At 39.2% G+C, this 23,848-nt stretch overlaps 1 protein-coding gene across 1 annotated transcript in view; it reads right to left on the bottom strand.

Moving 5' to 3' along the window:
* Nucleotides 1–23,632, bottom strand: part of arhgdig (Rho GDP dissociation inhibitor (GDI) gamma) — a 33,600-nt gene extending 9,968 nt beyond the window's left edge. Inside the window, exons 1-3 of the mRNA XM_004576033.2 lie at nucleotides 22,986–23,632; nucleotides 7,433–7,606; nucleotides 6,690–6,773 (exon numbers count right to left, since the gene is read on the bottom strand). Of these exons, the coding sequence (XP_004576090.1) occupies nucleotides 6,690–6,773; nucleotides 7,433–7,606; nucleotides 22,986–23,058 (331 nt within the window). The 5' untranslated portion in view covers nucleotides 23,059–23,632. The remainder of the gene's footprint in view (nucleotides 1–6,689; nucleotides 6,774–7,432; nucleotides 7,607–22,985) is intronic.
* Nucleotides 23,633–23,848: the final 216 nt, after the last annotated feature.

Here is a 23,848-nt window from a genome sequence, read left to right as displayed (position 1 = left end):
GATTTTAAGGACGCTCTATCCAAATATTATCAGGCATATTGTTAGCTTACTGTATAACTGGCTGGTATTGTATAACCTGTCAGTTGTAGGTTGACTGGAGGGAACATGGCACTTTCCATAAAATAACCTATGAAAACGCATCAATTTCTTGGAAGATGACTAATTTATGTACTGTGTTTTTTAAATTATGAAATAACCTGAAAAAAATTGCTGACTGTACCTTTAAAGGAACTCTGACATACTGGTTATTTATTGTTACTGGGTAAAACCAGTATGGTTTCTTTGTATAGTAAAAGTGTCTCAGTTGTGTGGTGTGGTTGAATGAGTTCATACTGCAGTGGTGGCAAAGCATCCTGGCCCATTGAAAAAGCACAGAGCAATCAGAAATGCATCCACTGCCTAATCACTTTATATGTCAATTTAAACCAAACCATCAGTCCTGAGTGCTTCCTAATGGACAAAGAGAAACAAAAGAGGAAGCAAAGGAGGAGGAGATGAAGGAGAGATAGAAGAATGGGGCAAATAAAAAAAACAGATAGCAGTGATATGATGCGAGGAAGAAGTGAGGCAGTCAGAGAATCAAAGCAAGACATCTTAAAAATCCACGTAGATGTACATTTAAATTCGCAATAAATAAATAAATATAAACGCCTAACTGTTCCTACAGTATGTGGTTATGTCTTAATTTTGACAATCTGCACATCCCCTTGTGGTTTGGGAGCTTCTTGTTGCTGCGAGATAAAGTCATCAGATAAAAACCAAACATGCCATTTACCTCGGTAGCTTCTCCATCTCTATTTCTGTCTCATTTCTTTGGACTCATCTCCCTCTCTGAACTGCAGCCTGTAACCCTCCCTCTCATATAACCTCCTTTCTACCTTCCTGTGCACCTCCTTCCTCTCCCTACTCTCGTCTCAGGAGACAGAGAGAAGAGAAAAGAAGCTGGCCACCCTTGGGAGCGTCTGACTGAGAAAATAGGTCAATGTGGAAAGCTGTCTACCTGTTCTCCCCCCCTTCTCTCTTGCAAAAAAAACACAAGCAGGTATGAACACCAGCAAGTATGAGCATCATACTATAGAGAAGCCTTCTACTTTTTTTATTCCACTCCATTAATCTAACAGCTACACGTGCTTGTGTCACATTCTTCAGACTAGTTATTCATTTAAAATTCATGCACACTTCATATTAAATATGATGCATTAGCGCACATTAAACTCACCAGCCGTATACAAAGCAGTCATTAGTAGTTAACAGCTGGGCGGATGTGTAGCGGCACAGCAGCGAGAAAAATGTCAAAACAGCTGCATAAGTTATGATTTTGACCCGATGCTGGTGCTGCATAAGAGTCAAAGGATCACACTGGGCTGACTTGAGAAACATCCACCCAGTGGTTGTTGATACATGTCAGTCAGGGCTATAATTGACTGATTACACCACTATCTGTTAACACTGCCTACACAGTTATGCCTCTGTGTGTAGTCCAGGGTTCGTTTATCATTAGCAGCAAAGGTTATTCTGAATGGGTCAGTTCATCAAACACTTCCCACCTCATCATTCATTTTAGATGTTTTTTCCAGTTATTTTAAAACTGCATTATCTAGAAAACCACTTTTTATGGTGAATTCCTGCTTCTCTGTGGAGGAGTGTAACCCAGGTTAATACAAAGTGATGGATTACGAAAATTAACATTTTATTTATGGCGGCCAAAGATTATAATAATATATATAATTTTTTTTTTTTTTAGTGTGTTTGTTTTAAAATAAATGGCCTAAATTTCATTCAGTGCCTGCTATTTACTGGGTGAAATTGGATTTGACATCAAGCAGTGCTATAAAAAATGTCTAAAAATGTTTTACCTTCATCCCTTAAAGCATTTTTATTAGCAAGCTAATGACAGTAGGGGCCTGAAATGTTGTTATTAAGAATTGCATTTTTGCCCTGGCACCTTTTCAAGCCAATGTGGCGAACATCTTCATCTTAAACGCAAAACATCTGCAGTTCAAGACCAGAAAGAGACACAATCTCAGCTTCACAGGTTCACAAGCTAGGACCCTCCTTGTGCTGGCCCCCAGCTTGGATAAATGGGGGGGTGGGGTTGTGTCATATAGGGTGTAAACGAGTCATCCCTTCAGAAATAAGGAGCCAGCTACTTAGCTAATAGATATGATAAGTATAAGATGTGACAATATGATAATTGTGGAGCACTCAAATCACAGAAAAACGAATCAGTAACACGTTGCAGAGCAAACATTCGGACATTAGACACCAGCTTGTGGTAAAAGTGCTCATCCTCTTTCACCTCTGTTTCATCCTCTGACGCTCAAACAGCTGAGGTAAAATATTCAGGCTAGCATCCAGTTCTTTTGAATAAATCATCATGTTTTCTGTTCACTCTCAGTCGACTTTATTATATGCATTACACATAAAGGATATACCCTTGAAGTATCACTGACATAAGACACACAGAATATAATAAATGTTGCAGAGGCTGCTTGGTGTCGAGTGTGTGTCTCAATAAATGCGCAGCAGCATGCACGCTCAGCAAAACAACCCCGGGAACATGAAAGTTTAACAAAGCCAGTGCTTGCATTTAGGACACCAAAGCACCAAATGTCAAAGTCACGGATATTGCTTTGTGCAGTGTGGCCACACAGAGTGCAATATGTGGTATACAATATATTAGAGCTTTAAGTTAGACTTTTCTACTTGGTTATAAGATATTTATTATTAAACATTATACTTTTCACAGGAAAAAAAAATCTCTATCTATATACCTGATAGTCTTGCTGCTATTTCCACTGAGACAAAAAAAACCCTTAAAAAGCTATTTTTGTGCAGAAACAATTGCATTTCTTGTGTTTCAGTGCATTAACACCCAGGCTCACTCAACTAATTAGAAATGACGAAAAAAAAAAATACAAAGAAGTGTCATTCAATTAAAACTGAAATGGATGGCAACAGTAAAGAGATGTTGATGACTGGCAGGATAAGTAGAAGATGGTTTATTCAAAATAAGAAACATTAAATAAGTGCATGTGAGCAAGAACGTGGTTTTCAATTCACGTTCTTTGATTTATATTATTCCTTTCATTTAGTTGTGATTAAACAAAATCAATGTTCAATACACAGGCCAGTTTTACCTAAAGCCCTTCCCCTTCCTGATTTTTTACTTTTTTGCATTTTTGTCACATATACATGTTTCATTTCGTCACACAAAGATAACCAGCATCAATGCAAAATGCAGTTTTTAAATAATGGATTCATTTATTGAAGGAAAAAGTTATCCAAACCTACATGGCCCTGTGTGATAAAGCGATTGCCCCCTAAACCTAATAACTGGTTTTGCCACCCCTAACAGGGAGAACTGTAATCAAGTGTTTCTGATAGAAGCCAATGAGTCTTTCAAATCACTGTGGAGGAATTTTGGCCCACTCTTCTTTGCAGAATTGTTTTAATTAAGACACATTGGAGGGTTTTTGAACATGAAGGTCATGCCAAAGCATCTCAGTCAGATTAGAATCCTAACGCTGACTGGGATGCTCAAAGATCTTCATTTTGTTTTGGGGTTTTTTTAGCCTTAGGACATGAACAGAAGGCCAGACATTCTCCTACAGGATTTTGAAAAAGATGAAAAAGAGTTTTCACATGACTGTATATGATCCTGTTAGAATAGAATAATATATTACATAATGTAACTGGACCACAGAGCAAAGTCTGCTTTCCACCCACCTTGTTGTTGTGACAGAGACTGGGTACTTTGATATACGAGATAAATTTCACACCCTCTGGGTGAATGAAGGGACGGCTATGATTTCAGATGTTAAGGTTAGGATGTGGACCCAAGTAACCTTGCCAAAAGTGAAAGGTCCCTGATGGGATGACCAGTCAAGCGTGCAGTCAGGCTGAGTGTCTGCTTTCTCTTCTCCCCACACACTGTCAGGTCAGTAAACTCTACTATTGTGCAATATCACCCTACATTTTTTCCAACCCTCTCCATTTCTGTAACATCAATACACACACACACACACATATACACACACAGACACACACACGCGCGCGCGTGCGTATACAAACACAGCCTAGAGTGCAAAATGGGATCTCTAATGCATCCACTGAAGTGGTTTTAGCTATCTGACTGCAACATGATACCAGCATGGCTTATAGTGTTATTATACTGCAGCTACTCTGTAGAGTCATGCTTTCGCCAATCTCTCTTCTTCTTTTTAGTTCAAAACATGAACATGAATATCTCAAAGATTAAATACTGATATATCCACTGGTCCTCCTTACTATCAAAATGAATCAGAATCAGTCATTTGGTACATTAAAAAATGTTGAAGTGTTGGATAGTTCAAAGATTTTTTTCAATCCAGCAGTGTGCACTCAAATGCCATATTTGAACTCATTTCTGGTATATAGTTACATTTCACAATAACAAAAGCATGTGGAAAAATGAAATTTTACCATGAAATTCTTAGTCACAAAGATAAAGAAAAGGTTATATAATGCTAAAATTCCACAGCAATCATCCAACGTTTGTCCAAAGTTTACACAGATGGAGATAAAATGACCCGGGTTTTACATTATGAACGGAAATTTTTTTTTTTTATAGTACAGTTTGTCATATTTACTCAATCCAGCGTGGAAGTTGAATGAAAATGTCTTTTTTTCCATTGTTGTAACTTTGATCTTGAAAAATATTCCAAGTGGTTTATTTTACAGTGCTGTGAAACTGAAATAAGCATGATTCCGAATTATTGTCATTGAGTGACTTTTTTTTATTAGTGCTGGACTATATTATATTAATATATTATTAACTAGCCAGTTATCAGACATTTTTTGATGCATTTGTCCCAAATTACAGATCCTGATTCATTTTGATGGCAAGAAAGATCAATGAAGATGGTTTTGAGGTATTCATTCAATTCAATTCAATTTTGTTTATACAGCGCCAAATCAAAACAAGAGTCGCCTCAAGGCGCTTTATATTGTAAGGTAGACCCTACAATAATACAGAGAAAAACCCAACAATCACATGACCCCCTATGAGCAAGCGCTTTGGCGACAGTGGGAAAGAAAAACTCCCTTTTAACAGGAAGAAACCTCCGGATGAACCAGGATCAGGGAGTGACGGCCATCTGCTGCGACCGGTTGGGGTGAGAGAAAGAAGACAGGATAAAAGACTGCAACATGTTCAAACATTTCCACAGCAAAAAAAACCAACAAAATTGAAAGGGGGTCTTTGGACCATTTTTCAAAACAAATATAACTTTAAAAGTATTTGATATATAAAGCTAAAAATTTCACAGCATTCATTATATATGTTCAATCTTTGCATTATAAACATTTTTATGCAAATCTGCAAACGTTCTCGAAATCGACAGATTTGGGATGGAATGAATAAAGCAAGGCCTCCATTATCAGTTATTAAGGTTTTTTTTGTCCGCTTGCTATGATGATGAGCATAAATGTTATTGTAACAAAAGCTTTCAGAGCAGTGCTTGAATTAAATAATTTTTTAGGAACCTTTACTCCCCGAGTCTTCACTTGTATTGAAATGGTTCTCCAGATATTTCCAGAGGTTTGAATTCCACTTCTATGGAGAAGTACAGGAATTATGACCTGGTAAACACAGTATCCTGCATTTTCCATAATTTGCGTTATTACCACTCATTAAAGCCTGTTTCCCTGACAAACTCATACATATTCCACACCTGCAGGTTGTCATAAAGGTTTCCACAGCCCACGCTGAAATAAACTCATGACTCACTATGACATCACCTTAGCCCCACACTTCATTCAGCTCCTGCAAGGCCACAGTAGACATTAAACAGCTTTAGTCATTGGATAGCTGAGTCTATCTGAACATCTTGTACATAATCAATGCCGTGTCCTTTAAAAATCTTTGCCACTTTGTAATGCAGTGTTTCTTTTAATGGGCAGCTTAGCCCAAGATTACTCCAATGGTTTTCATTTTGAAAACTTTAGATGTGGAAACATAGCATGCTCTTCAAGCTCCATACAGTCCAGCAGAGCCTTTTACTCTGAAACAAGTGCTCCTAGATGCTTTTCATCGCTCTGCATTTGTATTAGTGGGAACTGCACAGTACAAAATCAGCATTGCCTAGCAACCAGGTGACCTTTCTTATTAGCTGTGTGTGAATGTGCATGTATGAGTGACTGTGATTGTAACAGGCAGGGAAATCCTCACATCAGGGTGGGAAAGCGAACCGGCATGCACTTAAATACAGCGCATGCATATCAGACTTGTGAATACACACACACACACACACACACACACACACACACACACACACACACACACACACACACACAGATGTCTCTTATAGGAAGTGACATACACTTACAATTACCATTCAACACATGCACACACTGTAATTAAATGTGAGAAAGATCACTCTCTGTCCTTAGTTTGCCACAGGGAGAAAAAAAAAAAGAGTATGTCCACTAAGCAAACATCTAGCTGTCTCCCCTCTCTCGAGCACTGGCACACCCACTGCAGTCTTACTGCACAAAAAATGCAGCACAGTGGGATGGGATGCCTTGCTTCAGGGCAAAGCACTAAACTGTTTAAGTGAACAGCAACACCATATCGTATCCACAGCTGGACAAGGTTAGAGAGAAAAAGTAGTTTAGTGAAGAAGTGACAAAACAGAGGCACTGGGTACCTGTCAGGTCCATAGTAATTGGTTCAGGTGCGTCATCGCACAGCAGGGTCAATCTGGTCACCTTGACATTAGGACCAGAGGCGTCTGAAGAGGAGAAACAGTCCATTATTGCAGAATTCAAGTGCCTGCTTGGCTTTTGTTTGTTCAGTTTTCATCTTTTCTTTTTTTCCTGATTGACTGAGCTCCACATCATGAACAGTAGCAGGGAAAATGAACAAGCTGGCCACATTAGATATCACTTATTTGATCTGTAATCAGAGGCTGGCCATTGCACTAATGCTGGAGTATCAAAAGGCATCTTAAAATACAGTATCTAACATTTAGAAGCACTAGAAAAACATGTTGTCCCAAGCTTGTATTTAGAGATAGTTTCGGTATTCAGCATACAGCTTCTCTTCGAAGATAAAGTCATCTCCCCTCTCTTTGCTGCTTTTCCATTGTCTCATTATAGCCTTTCTTACAGAATTCAATGCTACTAAGCTGTAGATGAGGTGGTGCTGAGTTACAGCAGTGAGGGAGTCAGAGCTGTACTGATATCAGCTGCTATAACACTGGCTGCTGGGTTAGAGATGCTGAGACAAGCAGGTCCGTAGGAAGTGTGTGTGTGTGTATGTGCAGGTTTGTGCATCACAAATTGTTGTTGTAAGTGGATAGTATTAAAGTATAAAGCTGCAGTAAGACTGGGCACCAGCGTGATTCATGAATCTTCCTCTTCCACGGCCAAAGAATAAACACACACCAACCTGCCATCATTGCTTCTGGCCCCAGCAGGGTCTGCTTGTACTTCACCAGACTTTCATCATCCTTGTCCAGCTCTTGAATCTCCTGCAGGGACTTTTGAGCTGGAGGGTTGTAGTTGAGATTTCGCTCATCATCTTCCTCCTCGATGGGCAAGTCATTCTTTTCAGCAATCAGACCTTTGAGAAAGAAGAAAGAATATCATATTACAGATGCACATTTTCTTGCAGTTTGCAGGCTGGGTGGGACCAGTGTTTATATCATGTACATTTCCACCCCCACTTACTCACTGTCATCATCATGTTTTTTTTTTTTTTCATATTTAAACCATTAACACTAAAAAAGGCTGTTTTTAAAAAGTGAATATTGTTACACTTCACACCTTTGGACTATTAATGTTTAGATGTGTTTACTTGCAGTTGCACTACATTAGCAGGATTAAAAATTCAAATTCAAATTTTATTTGTCACGTACACAGTCATACACAGTACGATATGCAGTGAAATGCTTGGACAACTGCTCGTGACCTAAAGAAAACAAAAAAGGAAAAGGCTATGAATAAGATAGGAAATAAATATGAAAAATTAAAAAGGGAAATAAATATGAAAAATTAAAAAGAGTAAATTTTACTAGGAAGGAATAAAATATAAATTAAAGTTAAAAAGGAAATAACTGTACAACACAAATTAGAATGAAGGGTAAATTTAACTGGGAAAGAATAAGATAAAATATATAAATTAAAGTTGAAAATAAAATAACTGTACAACAAAATACACAATATAGAACTATATAAGAATGTATGAAGAAATATAAATAAATATATACACAATAACAGCAGCTGTACAAGTATTAACTGGAAATGAAGAATATAGTGACCAGTGTTGTGCAATCCACATTATGTCTTCTGCAGTGCAAATATGCTTAAAGTGATTTAAGTGATGAAGTGAAAACAATGTCCAGAATGTCCAGTGTGTGTGTAAGAACTGTATGTGTGGGTCAGTACTGTGTGGTGGTGTGATTGAGAGACCGTATTAGCACAAACTAGCTGCTATATATTTTCTAGCTGAGTATTTCATCCATTTATTTTGGAAGCTTGTTTCTGCTACTAAAAAAAACAAACATTGCCATGTCAAAATTTTAACTTATTAGATTTTAACCTCCTAGGACCTGGCGTCCACATATGTGACATTTTAGGTTGTCTAAATTTTGTCTAAATTTGGCCTGATATCCACTTACGAGGACATTATACTGCCACTGTTCTAACAGAATTTAAAATCAGTGGCCTCTTATTTGGATCTCATTTTTCTCAGAAACAAAAATGAGGTAAAAAAAAAAAAAAAAAAAAAAATCAGGTAATTCTTTGTTTTTACATTCATCAGGTCCAAATCACCCCAAATAGCAAAGGGAAATTAAAAATGCATGTCATAAAAGAGTTCGGGTCTTAGGAGGTTAAAATTATTTTGTTAATTTCAAGTCATTTTCCCAGAAAGTTTACATTAGTAAGTTGAAATTTTTACTTGTGGATGGGGAAAAATGTTTTTCCTTCTTTCAGTTGCAGAAACAAGCTTACATATAGCCTTTTATTTGTCTCATATTGTAGAGCATACTGTTCACATGCTATCCACATACTGAATAGCAACAAACAAACAGAGCAATGGTAGCGGTAGCAAGCTAAACACAATCTCAGTTGTGATTACAATTTTCAAAACTTGACACAGATGAGCACTTCTGAAACATTTGTAGTGTAAAACGCAATGCTGTCCATGGCAACACATCTAATCTGAAGAAACGCCTGGTCAAGTACAAAATAAATAAAAGCTAAAGGGTGTATTGTATTTGGTAACCTGGTAGCCAAATGTTAGCTAATGTTAGCATGCCTCCTTCCAACTTTTAAGAAGTTGAACCCACAGCACATGATGATGAAGAAATGTTTATTCATGCACTGACATGTTGTCCAGGGAGTCTAATAAGCTGTTATCAGAAATATGTGTGGTTAACATTTTTACATTAGCGGCACTGAAATTTCTTATTAGCATGCTAGTTACGCTAAACATGTTAACCATATGTGAGATAGTATGCCTAAAACCTAAGTATACAGTAAGCAATAGTTGTCTAAGATTACTATTTAATACTGTTGTACGCAAACACTGTGACAATGGCATCAACATCACTGACATTATCAGACAATATGGAATTACTTTGTAAGCAAAAATTTGCACTCTATCATTCTAAAACAAGTAAAGTACCAATAAACAAGTAATTAGTACTAAATTCCAAGTACTGGTACAGGTATCAAATGTGAAACGTACTCAGCCCTTAATTACCGACCTACAAAATACCTTAGGTTTGACAAGCACCTGTATACTATCAAGAAGCCAGTTATAACTGTCTGCCTGACAGTCATCTAATTGCAAGTAAGGAGAATAACCCTGTCAGCAACTTTCCTCTGCAGTAAATATTTCTGTTATATTTCTCAGGCAACACAGGCAGGATTGCTTCATGTCAGCTATATGATGCCTTTTACTCCACATAAGTCTGCTGGCTGCATCCATCCGGAGTTTGATTTCATCAGGGATTTTGATTCAATACTGAAATTTACAGACATTCGATAATGTGTTCTGCAAGCCAAAATTTCATTTCAGCATCTCCATCTCATGTGCACCTCCAGAGAGCGATGCTTGCAGGCCGGAATAGTTATATAAATGAAAGGATGTGACCAGATAATGCCACATACATGAAAGCTTGTCAGCACTGGCTCATATTTACAGGGATGTACAAAACGTCTAAAACAGGTTGTAGAATTTTGTACATTAGATATCAATTAATTAATTTTTTTTAAGTTTAGTTTATTTTTACATAGGGACACATGTGTTATATGAACCAGGCAACACCCCACAACAAAACTAGATTGCCTGTCGCTAGTTAGGTATTTATAACAACGTTTCAGTTTAATTTTAAAATTTTTAAATTATCCCAATCAGGCTCTAGGTTTGAAGGCAAAAAATTCCACATACAAATACTCCGAACACAGAATATTGTTTGACAAACAAGAGGCAACTTGCCTTTACAACTACTATATCATGCTACTAGTTACTAAGCCCAGAACTTTCACAGGAACCACAAAGTCCCTGAGCTCATTTATGTATAAACATTTATGTATAAACTTTAGATTAGTGAATGTGATAAAATGATCAGAACTTAAAAGTTTCTAAAGCACTTTACACCCTTTTTCTCTCTTGTTAATGCAGGTGAATCATCAGAATGGGCCCTGATGAACTGATTTCATGTAGCTCCCGGGCAAAGCAGTGTGCAGGTTGTGAAACTTTTCTGGGCTGAGAAGGGCAAGAAAAGCCCCGATGGCATTACGGGCCTGTTGTCAGTCACTGATGACTACAAGCCTGTAGTTCTTAAATCTCCTATATCAGTGCATACAAATCTGAATGTGTTCCAGCTTGCCTGTAGGTCAGGCAGGATTTTCATGATGTATTGGGCACTCTACTAAATATGATTCTGGCACATTTAGAGGGTGCAAAAACCTTTGCACCCTTTTTTAATTTAATTCTTCTTCAGCTTATATTTCTATTTGAGACCTGTGAGGATTCATATCATTGATCCTGACTTGATATGTGGTTATAGCATGTGATGGTTGATGGCATTTTATCCAATCTTCTCTAATCTTCTTTCCTCCACTGGACCACCACAGGAACATGTTCTTTTGATGATTTTGTTTGTGCTCTATACTAATGAGTGTGAAAGCCAGGTACCATATTCTTAAGTAGGGAGTGCAATTGTCCTTCTTGGACTTATCAAAAACTATGGAGATGATCGTGGATTTTAGGAAGAAGCCTATAACCACCTCCCCTGTGGTGATAAAGGATACATGTGTGGAGTCTGAACTGATTATAAGCTGGACTTTGAGCTGGATGCTGTAGCCTGCTAGTGCATATACTTTTATCACAAGCTTTTCTTTTTCATGTCAACAGCACTTTTATGAGACATTCTTTGGTCGCGGGTCACTGAACCTAAAAAACAAAAACAGACTTCAAGCTACGTACAATGTGCAGCAAACTTGCAGATGTGACCCTGAAAGACCTTCCTTGCCTGTGCAAGGTTAGGACACTGACTGCCTGATGAGCGCACTGGATTTATTTATGTTCTGCTACTAATTGTGACTAAAGGGTTTCCCAGCGATTGAGTGTGTTGCTCACTAACAACTACTTTTGATCATAAGGTGATTGCACAGGTTGCCTGATAGAGGCAACCTTGCAAACAGTTCCAGTTTGATTTGGACTGACTGCAGTCACTCTCAGAGATTGTTGAAGGTTTCCACATAATTGCTGCCTAAGTTATAAATGCAGACAGATTGCCAACCTATTGCCATCAGTCTGAATGAGTCTTTGTCAATGAGCACATCTTGGGGGAATTGGCTCAGTTTTCTTCCAGCTGGTTATAATCTGGTTATGTTCCTGTAGAGCAGGAAGGTTGCTGAGTACAAATGTAATAGCTAAATGTGAATTTCTGTCCATGTAGAGAGCAATCGATGGGTGATTTTCAATGATTTATTTCAGTAAATTGCTCTATAATCAGAAACACGCTGCATTTAATGGCGAACTTGAGCCCATTCAATGACAGACTGATAGCAAACTGACTTCATCTTATGGCAAAATTAATGACAGGTTTTAGAGACAGTGTTGGTGTATTTGATCTCATTTTGCAGCAAATAAATAACTGAACTGGCATCATTTTTATTGGATACTCAGATATTGGCAACTGGCATAATTTGGAGTTGAAGAAAATGGTTTAAATTACAATCGCAGTCATATCGCATAGTCAGTGAAGTATTCTGATAATATTGATCATATTGCTGGGTGCCTGTTTAGTCCACCTCTACAAGCCCCTCCTTATCAAAGGATTTAAGTTGCCTCTGTGTGGCTGCAGATAACATATGGCAAAGTGCAAATATATACAAATATACTCAAAAACCTATACATCCCAGCTGACATTTGTCTTTTGAATGAATCCCTGTATTCTTAATGTTGCATTGCCTTTTTATTGCATTTTGTTTGATGGTTATGTGATTTCTGCTGATTGTACAAAAAAATTAATTTCCCCTTTAGATTGATACAGATATCCTTGATCCTTTGTAACCACTTTACAAAGAATAATGTAGCTTTGAAGACAATAAAACATTTTCTCATTAATGGACAAACGTTTTATTCATGCTGCTTATATTTCATCACAGCCCATCAGTCATATTGGACATGCTGGAATAAAATCTCTCTCTCTCTTGTTTTAAAAAATTACATTTTATGATTGAAGTTAGCAGCACATTCTTTCTAACTTCCACCCCCCACACACACAAACATACTGAGACAGAAGAAAGATAATTTCTTACATAGAGACATAACACGGTTAGAGACACAGATGCACAATGCATACCTCTAGACCCCAATTATATGTAGAAGAGAAAACGCACACAAACTGTGCCACGCACATCTATTTAGTGCCCAGTAACAGCCCCGTGTAATAACCTCTGGTTCTGTTTTTACTGTTCATAATGAGATGACACAGTGTACATCACCCCAGAGCTGTGTGTAGAGGTAATTGGATGATATGGGGGAGTACACAAACGAACGCACTTGCTTACACACAAAACACAGAGATGCACGCAAACTGAGCGGTACCTGTGCACTGTCCTTTGAATGCGTGTCTGTTACTTACAGTAGCACCCCACCCAGTCAGGGCCAAACACGGCTGCCTTCACCTATTACCATGGCAACACTTTCAACTCTGCTTTCAGTGACATCATCCTTAAAGTGCATCTTTTTTATATGACCATATATACAGCAAGAGAGCCATCGTGAATCAGCTTTAATACTGCACATATGTTTGTAAAACGAGATGTTTAATGGTTATATTCTTTTCCTGAACCCATGTTAAGTTATTGCTAGACAGCTAATTCCCTATCATCACTTACCACACTAATGTTAATAGTTATGGAGCACTAAAAGCAATGATCTTGACTTGACACATGATTTCTTCATTTGTAGTTAGTCATCGTTGTTTAATTAAGCGAGTAAGTAATAAGCCATCCATTTGCTGTACCCACTTATCCTTTTAACAGTGTCACAGGGGGCTGGAGGCAATCCCAGTTGACACTGAATGAGTGGACAGACAGCCAGTCAGTCACAGGCCTGACACACACACACACACACACACACACACACACACACACACACACACACAAAGAACCGGTCATGTTTATATTGACAGGAAAATTAAACTGCAAAGACAACCCACGCAGGGACGAGAACAACATAAAGTTTACACACACAGGCCGCTGTTGGCCTATTGGCTTGTAATGAGGCTAGAAACAGCTGCCACAAAGCACCACAGGTGACTTTAGGCACATCAAAACATTTTATCTAAATGTGCCACTAAAAATTCAGTCATTACACTTTTCATCGTAAGAAAGTTTACTCACAAGGTCAAACTCAAGAGTAACTGCCATGCTTTTAAATAACTGGCAACATCAATTAGTACAATTTCTTACTTCCCAAACCGCCAAGAGCTTTTCCTGGATTTTAACATTAAATATGCATATACTGTGAAGCATTATAGACTAGGACAGCAACAGTCGCCAACACTAACACAGAAGTGGAGTTCTCAAAACTACAGTTCCTTAAATGTCTATTTCAGGCTGAAGTCAAACTCCCATGTTAAGATGCCCAACCTTGGAATAAAAAACAAGCACAGAGCCTAGTCCAATACCAGATTTGGATTAAATTACCTTGGTTCTTTTTATATAACACTGCCTTTTAAAATGTGCTAAGGCCTGAAGATATGCATTATTAGGGACATGGCCTCTTTGACCTACTTGTGGAGCCGGTACCTGTGTCACCTCTAATTTAAAGTTAATTTGACTCACTGAACTAGAACTCGTGGCTGTGTTTGTGCCTACAGGAGTATTTTAATACAATTATGTATGGGACAGTGGCGCGGCTGCCCCTCTGTTGGTCTTCCTTGGTCTCTTGTGTTCTGGGGGCCTCTGGATATCTGGGGCCTGGATCTCCTCCATACCTGCTTCATACCCTGGAGGACGGGGCTATGGCTCCCCACACTCCCTAGCAGATCGTTACATGGAGAAACCTTTGGAATGCAAGCATGCTGATCCACACAGGTATGCACACAGGTGTACACACGGGTGTTCACAGACGCGGACTACAGCTTTCTTGGCTGCTGCCTCAAAGCACATTGTGCGCTGTCTATCTTGCGTGCTGCACAATATCGTTTATTATTTAGTATCTACTGATATCTACTGCTAGCTAGTTTATTGTGATGGTGCTGTTTTTTTTATTATGTTGCTCTTTGTTGTTTGCTTTCTCTTCTGTTTTTTTTCTCCATACAGGTGATCCAGGTGTTTTGTTTGTTTGTTTGTTTGTTTTTTTTCTTTCTTCCCCCCTTTCTCACCGTCTCTTCTCCCCTTTGGTTTTCTTTCTCTCCCTCTCTTTCTTTCATTCTTTCTCCCTGTCCTATCCCCCAGTCATGTCTGTCCCGTTTGTAGCAACTGAAAATAAAATAAATTCCTAATTATAATAAAGGTCAATCAAATGGACCAATATGGCAAGGCCATGATGATCCACTTGGTAAAATAAATCCGCTTGGCATCTTTCTTGGCCTTAAGACAACAATTCTGATGGCTAAAGATCCAAACGGGACACACAAAAAAATAAAAATAATAATAATAATAATACAATTATGTAACAAATAATGAACCTTAGCTTGGTTAATTAACAGACCCTTCAATCTTTTAATGATCTAGTTTGATCTAGTTACTTATTAGCATATAACAGTGGTATGACTTTTACAGATTAAAAATTATGGTTATGTGTTTTTCTTCATTTAAATTTTTACTAGTGACTGATTTTATTTTCAGCAGAACCCGGACCAGCTTATCTAGCACTACTGTCTCTCAATAGTCTCCCACCAAAGATAACAGATTTATTCACAATGCATGTGCTCAACCGGACAAAGCTGTCCTCCCTTTAATAGAAAACTGACATATTTCTTTGTCTCCAAGTCAAGCAGAGTTAAACCTGTTTCCAGAGACAATAGCTGCATGTGCCACAAGATGGCAATAGTTTAAAGGATGAATGCAAAAAGGAAGATTTATGGCACAAACCTTTGAGATGCAAGGAGAGCGACTGCTTTCACTTTAGTACGCTTTAATGATTTCTATTTTTAAATTCACTAGGCAAGTATGTCTTGCCTTGCTTGCCCTGGCCAAACACAGCTGGCATACGGTTTGTACCATAGATGCAACTGGCTAACTAGCTGAGGTAAGTTAACTTAGCTGTCCATATTTAATCTAAATATAGTCATTTCTGACCCCCAAACAATGATTTTCATCATCATTCAGTGAGACTAAGCAAACTTTCTAGTTGAAGAGTGTTTTATTTTAATACAATACCTAAGTAAATCATTTTACATTGTTGGTAAAAATCTCTCTTACTTGCATAGTTACATTTAAAATCATGTGGCATGTAATATATGGATGGTTCATGTCTTCATGAATGATTCAGCCACCTGTATTTACATATGAAACCCTGCAGTACAAGCAGCACGTGAGTGTGTACGTGCTCGTACATTAACACACACTGCAGGGCAAACGTGTTTCTGAGCTGCTATTTAAACCAGTTTCCTCTCTGACATCTGAGAGCTCCTCTTTGATCTCCAGACTGCTGACCTGTCACACTAACTGAATCAATTACCATTTATTTTAAAAAGCAGGATATAGTCCACAGTGAAACAGCCTGAGTGTTTTAACATGGATTCCTTTTGAAGTTGTAGCATTTGATGGAAACTTGTCAAGCTTAGCAAAATATCTCCTCTGTTTGAACAGGTTACATTTTGACATAGGTTATATTAAATCTGTCCCAGTTAATCTGGTTCCTTATGGTGACATTGCTGCAAAATACATAGATGCAAAGTTTTCTAAAGATAAAAATCTTACAGAAAGAAAAGCTCTGTTTTTGTCCAAAAGTGATTCAGAAGCTTCATTAAATCTAAACATGCAGAGCTATAAACTTCCCATATTGTGTGAATCAGAGTGTGTCCATGTGGTCCTCCAACTGTCTCAGCCCCCATCTGTGAAGTGATATTTACTGGTGGATTTTCTTTGATGCTCATAAAACTGCATCATTAACCCACTTGCTTTCCAAACTATCGTCAGCTTCACTGAACATACTCGCTGCTAAACGCTACAAGTTAGAACCAGCCCTTTAAAATAAATATTAAAATCACAGATTTTGGTGTATCGAATGTATGTTTTCAGTTTGTTTTTGTCTTGTTTTTTAGAAAAAGGATGAAGAGAGTGCTTCAAAGAAACAAAAGATACTCGTCACCCCTAAAATGAACTTTATTGCTATTCCACAGAGTAGGTATTTATTATTCATGCGAATTTCTAGGTGCCTCTAGCTACAGTCTGAGAAACAGAAATTGATACTTAAGTCACTCTGTCATTATTTATTTTCTTCGTTTTTATTTAAATAAATGCAAATTTCAGTTTTTAAAATGCAAAAACCCAGTAGTCAAATCTCAAAGTTTAATAGTGTTTAAAGGAAGAATTAAAGCCTTGCATATGTAAGTAGAATCACAAGACACATCTGCCGGCATTTACAGCTAAACCAACATGTTTAGTGAAAGTCAACACAGCAATCTGTTTGGCGGAGGAGAGGGGGCTTCAGGGGAAGGAGGATACAGAGAGGACTGAACACATGAGAGCTGAAATGTATACTAATGGAGGCATGAGTCACAAACATGAGTGCACGCATTAAAGTTGTTCTTTCATTGGTTCCTTGGTGATGCATGTCTACCAAATCTACAGTATAGTTGATATACTTCGGATAATTTTTTAAAGGTTTAGCAGAAATTAATAGCAATAAAAACAATTAGAAACATTACTTCTCAGCTGATTTAACATGACAGCGTGAGGTTTCTCTGTGAGTGACTTTGTGTTTCTGACATCTGGTTTCAAGATGCCAAACTCTGGGCTTCCAAACTAATAATGGGTGATGTGGCAACCTCCATTTATGTCAAACATATGGCCAGAGGGCCAGAACTGGCCTGCTGAAGACCCCAATCACACTGGACTGCTTTGGAAAACGTGAAGAAGAGCAAATATTTTTGACTTTTAATTCCATTTTCATAAGGTTTACAACTTTTCCTATCAATAAAAACCTCCTTGAAGGCCATTTATACTAAACCAAAGTAACTAAATAGTAAATAAACAATAACATGAGAAGAGTTCCTGTTTTTCACTATGTAGAATAATGTAGTAGAAATGTATAATTTTTATAGTGAGTCCTCAGTAGAATTTTTTTAAACCACACATCTGTTACTTACAGTGCTAACAGATTTCTTCCATTTACTACACCAGCATTTCTTTATCATGTAGAAAAACTGAAACTTACTGTGGAAACGTTTTTTTCTTATAAAAAGATATGTGAGCGATTAAATGCGTAGTAAAACATCTTTACACTGACAGAAGGGGGAGTTTCACTGGTCTGACCCACTTAAGATCTAAGTGGGTTGAATACGGCCTGCGATATAAAATATTTCCAGTTTTTAGTTTTAGCTTAGCTATTCTTAAAAAGCTGCAGGCTGGAGTGGATTGTGGACAAATGAGCTGTTCATCTACACAATGGAGGCTCTGGGATGAAAATCCAGGTTAAAAAAATAAATCTTCTTTTGATATTTATTTAAAATAACATATCGCAAATGGAGCATTGTCTTGTAAATGGAAAAGGAACCTTATTGTGAGTAATCAAAGTTTCACGTCCACGACGTTCCTGCGTCTGTTTGCATAATTGCTTCCTGTCTGCCCCCTCATCTCTTAACCCAGATAACTGTTCACTGTGTCAGAAACACACTTATTCTTCTTTGTGTGTTCGATGTACGTCTGTGACAGAGCGTGTGTGCCCTCAGTGTTGATGTGCTGGGGGGGTCTATAGTCCTTTGAGACACTCTGTCACTGCTCTGTTCTAATACTATAACGAGACCTCTGGGATGCACACGCAGACTTATATACAAAAAGACACACATAGCTGAAAATAAAAAGGAAGCTTACAGGCCTCTGCACAGCCAGTAACAGCTATAATATGACTGAAAAAGGCTGTTAAAGCATATCGGGAGACTGTGCAGGCAGGGTTTGTTTCCATCTGTGGAGCTGCTGGCAGAGTGTGGTCTCTCCTGCCACAAATGACTGCACTTGATCCGTCACCTCTACGATTTCAGAGGGGTGATGCAGACATCCTGTCAACACTGGAGACACTCGTAACACTTAATCATGCTAACCAGCAAAGCACTGTAATCTCTGTCCCCGTTTTGCCCTGCTGATGAAAAGCTGAGATGACAAATAAATGAGACCAGCTGCTGGTCATATTGGCACATTCATGAGTGACAGTCCGTCTTTGAAATAACATAATGATACTGCAGACATCATTCAGTATGATTTTCACCTGCAGTTTGCAAAGTGCTCAACTTCCTTTAACCTCTGAAAATTCTCTTTTACTCATGACAAAAACTATAAAGTGTGCTATTGTTATTAGAAGAACACCATGCATGCTAAATTGTTTACATCTGTTTTCCTAAACTAAATCAAAATTGACTGCAATCATAATGTGGGGTTTCTTCATATCATCGCCATCTGCAGCCATCAAAAGTTTTTCAGTAAACCCGCTTATTCTGTCAAAACCCAGATCTCAAGCAGGACAGCATCAGTAATAAATCTCTATTATGAGACAAAATTGGCTGATTGCTGGATCAAGAAAATTCCTCCTTATATGTGAGCCAAGTCAAAAGAGGCTGAAAGGTTGAAAATGTCATTTTCACCATACCTTCTAAATGAACCCAAACATAAATGTGGAAATCAACTAATGCAATTTGTTCTGACATTAGGCAGTATATCCCCCTAGTGGCTGTGATCCAATTCTCATTCAATTTAGTAAGTAAATAAAAAGTAACAAGAAAGAGCAGCGCTGGCTTTTGCCAGAAAGTAAAGTCAATGTGTCATCCTCCAGTTCCAAGACGCTTGTGGTCATAACACCATGGTGCTGTTCAGCAAAAAAAACCCTGACTCACTGCATATAAATTTAACAAAAATGAAATTTAACAAACCTCTAATAAATAAAGTCGAAATTCAGGTGCCCCTTTTTGTCATACTGATGCTCTCCCTCTGTTGTCTCCCCCTGCTGACCATCAGAAGGACTGCAGAAGGACTGCTGAGCTCCGTATTCTTGAAAATTCACAAACTAAGGTTTGCCATATATTTAATGTTGCGATAATTAAATGTAGTTCAATTACGATTATTATTTCAGTTCAGTTCAGTTTTATTTATTTAGCATCACTTCACAGCGACACTTGCCTCAAGGCATTTTATATTGTAAGGTGAAGATCCTGCAATATAAGAGAGAAATCCCAACGTTCAGATGGCCAACTATGAGCATGCACTTGGCGACAATGGGAAGGAAAAACTCCCTTTTAACAGGAAGAAGCCTCTGTGAACCAGCTCAGGGAGGCCATGTGCTGCGACCGGTTTGGGATGAAGAGAATGAGAAAGAAAGAGAAGAGAAAAGAAAAGGGAGAAGACAAATGTTAACATAGTGTTAATTATGGCAAATGTTAAATATGTAGTTGTGGTATATGGACACATATGGACTACAGAAGAACTGTTCCGTCCATCATAGCAGGTCGAGTAGCCGCCTGAAGCTATAGCAACATAACTAATGGTAGATTCAGGGTCACCTGATCCAGCTCTAACTACACGCTCTATCAAAAAGGAAAGTTTGAATCCTAATCTTAAAAGCAGAGAGGGCGTCTGTCTTCCCAATCCAACTTGTATTACTGCTAACACAGCAATGGCATCTTTACCTTGCAAGCTAATGTATCATTATGCTTGATTATCCACTGGCTTTCGCAAATTTAGTCATATGAGCAGACTGGGGAAATGAACCTGCACCCTTTAATCATCATCCTCTTTTGTTAATGTTTGGCACACACGCACACACAGACACCCAGGCGCAGTAATATGTCCACAGCTGCTCTGTCAGCCTTGATGAGACAGCAGGTTGTCTAATTGACTGACTTGATTGCCCTCATATGTGTCTGTTCACCCATAAAAACCTCATTTATCACTAATAGGACAAAAAAAAGGAGGCGGGATGATGAACGTAAACAGATACCAGGGATAGCTCAGTAGGTAGAGTGGTTGCCCCATGATCGAAGGTCGGGGTACGACTCCACTGAACAGCTACCCTGAGGTACCCTGAGCACACTGCTCCCCGGGCGCTGCATTGGTGGCTGCCCACTGCTTCACTGTGTGAATGGGTTAAATGCAGAGGAGTAATTTCCCTACGGGGACTAACACATACACATTATTATTATTAGATACAGTGGTTTTCTTAGATCTCTTATCTGGCACCTGACAGCATGTGTGCATGCAGACCTGAGTGGTGGAAGTGAGCAAGAGACGGCAAGACAGGGGAAGGATTAGGGAGGGAAACGCGGAAGTTATGTTGTTGAATCTAAAGAGAGAATAAAGAATATTTGGATGAAAAAGAGGGGCAGACGTGAAGGAAGAAGGAGGCAGGTATGGAGCATCAGCTCTATTCAGATGGAAAAAAAGGAAAAAAGTGACAGTATAAACGAGAAAAGAGGGGGAAGCAAGCATGGGAATCACGTGGGTTATAAAATGCAGAGGGACTAGAAAAGAAAAGAGATTTCCATGAGGCATTTTCAAGGCCTGCTGCTCGCTGTGTGAGACAGTGTTTGCTGATTGACAGCTCAGGAAAAGCGTTCAGCCACTTGGGCCTCACCCACTCATCCAGTGTCTCTCTCTGTATCTGCCACACATACACACAACACTCTTTGTAAAATATCGTGAGCTGCTCCCTTTTCTTTCCAGGTAACACCTGCTGACAGAACACGTCAATCTCAAGGTATCCCTCTGCTTTCTTTGTTTTCTGGTGATGTTTATTTTTTTTCCCAATACAATAAATCCCCATCTTCCTTCTGCCCAGTTTCTTCCTCACCTGCTCTAACCATTTCCACCTTCCCTCTTTGCTCTCTTATGTTTCTTCGCTCTCTTTCCACCACAAACTCCACTGATATGCTTCCCATTCATCCTAGCTTTATCATTTTGCTCCTTCGTCTTGCTGTTTATCTTCACCTCCCACGTTCCTATCAAATTCTCCTACACGTCCTCAAAATTCTGTCCTGGCCAAATGACGATATTTGATGTGTCATATCCACAGGGAAAAAAATGTACAGAGGATGCAGGGTGCAGATTTTTTTTGCATTTATCTTCAACAAGAAACGATGCAAAGATTACCACAGTCAGATTTTGATTGTAAGGAACTAGTAAGTGTAGCATGTTTAAGGATATTGGACATGATATGATGAATGCATCTAAATGAAGGCATGGAAGCATGAGCGAGTAATTTTACTTTGAAAATCCTAATTAAAGGTAGATTAACAGAGAAAAACTGTCTTCAGTTCGAGAAATGAAAAGCAGCTGAACTTTAGGCCGCCCGAAACTGAAGCACTGAGCATTCAGTCTGCAGGAGAAACAAGCTGAGAGCTGAGAGCTGTAACACTGCTGCACACCTGGAGCGGCACGATCACGTCAAACTGCTGTTTGAAATTCATACAGTTAATAGAATAGATTATCTGTGCCTTTCTTGGCTCTGAAGCACATTACTTCTCCACTTAAGAGACCTCACTCTCACCGCTCCTGTGGCTCTGTCCTTAAATCATGCTCGTTTTTCTTTTCTAAACCTTATAAAACACACACTTATACACACACCTGTGTGAAGGGAAACCCCAGCGCTTTACCACCATCTGGTACTGCACCAGGGTTCAACAATACTGCAGTGTAACAGACACGCTCGCACAGTTTTATCTTGCATTTATTATAGTTTTGCAAATGCAGAAGATGCTGTTAAAAGTAATGCAGAACGTTGGTGATGTAATATGACTCCTGCATACTCTGTGTAACCTTCTAAATGCACACACACCCACACACTGACGCACACACCTTTTTCCCTCACCATTCCCATTAATGAACAGACACATTTTTACAAAAAATGTCAAAAGCTGGCAGCATGCATGCAGATGCACATAAAGACATGCGCATGCATACACAAGCCACACACATGCACACAAAGAGACACGCGCAGGATACTGTAAGATGTGATCAATAGCTATTGATCTGCCACCTTTGGCTTGTCTTGGCAGCGCTTCATGTCAGACATAAAAATGTCCACACCCGGAAGAATGGAGACAAATTGCACACAGACTCACAGATACACACACACATACACATATGAACATCTCTTAAACACACACACAGAAATTAGATTTTATCTCTAAATCATGAAAATTCAGCACAAATCGATAACTGATTAGCAGCAACATTAACTTCAGTCACTGAAGTTACATTAATTCACACACACAAAGACACACACACACACGCTCGCGTGCACTTCTTCATCGCCTCACCTCTGTAGCACATAGTTAGCCAGAGCAGCTCCAGCACCTGACCGCCAAACTCACACACATCCAATCCCAGCATGGTGCCTCTCTGCGGGGCTTTACTCTGTGAGACGGCAGGCTGAAGTAGAACCAGAGAACCTCCACAGGTAGCAACAAAGTGGCAGAGCAGGGATTGATTTAAAAAAAAAGAATCCACAGAAGTGTTTGAATAGAAAGAAAAGAGGTCAGGCAAGCATCTCTTCCTCTGAGGAAATAACAAGAAATACGTATTTACAGGTGTAGAGGGTTAAAGAGAAAGAGGACCGGCGTGAGAGAAACAGCAGAGGGAAGCAAGGAGGTATCCTTGGGTGTGGGTGTGGATGTGATAGGATGTGTGTGAGCTAGGAAGAGAGAGAGAGTGAGAGGGTGGAGGGAGGTCGAGGGAAGGGAAGCAGCAGACGTGAGAAGCAGCCGGCTTTCTGCGCTGCTTCTAGTCTTACATACACTAGAGTTTAGTGACAAAAGGAAAAAAAGAGATCTAAAGGCTGAGGATGCTGTCAGCTGTTTCTGGATGCAGTAAGGGTGCTGGAAGAACAGCGGTAGGCAGACGCTGGCTCAGCCGGCAGAGCTGTCTGCAGTTTAGTGTGTGTGTGAGTGTGAGTGTGTGCGGTGCTCAGACGCTGGCTATCGATTCGCAGACAAGCATGGAACCCCTCCCCTCCTGCATCCCTCCCTCCCCTCCTCATGCCATCAGCCCAGCGACTGCAATGAGCTCATCCTTTTACCCCCCCCCCCCCCACACACACACACACACACACACACACACACACTCTCCCCCTCCCTCCTCCGCTCTTCCTTGCATCCCCTCCTTCCTTTCTTCCACACCTCAC

This window comes from Maylandia zebra, linkage group LG4, assembly GCF_041146795.1.
Source record: "Maylandia zebra isolate NMK-2024a linkage group LG4, Mzebra_GT3a, whole genome shotgun sequence".
Classification (NCBI taxonomy): domain Eukaryota; kingdom Metazoa; phylum Chordata; class Actinopteri; order Cichliformes; family Cichlidae; genus Maylandia; species Maylandia zebra.
This window is presented reverse-complemented; position numbering and strand designations above follow the sequence as displayed.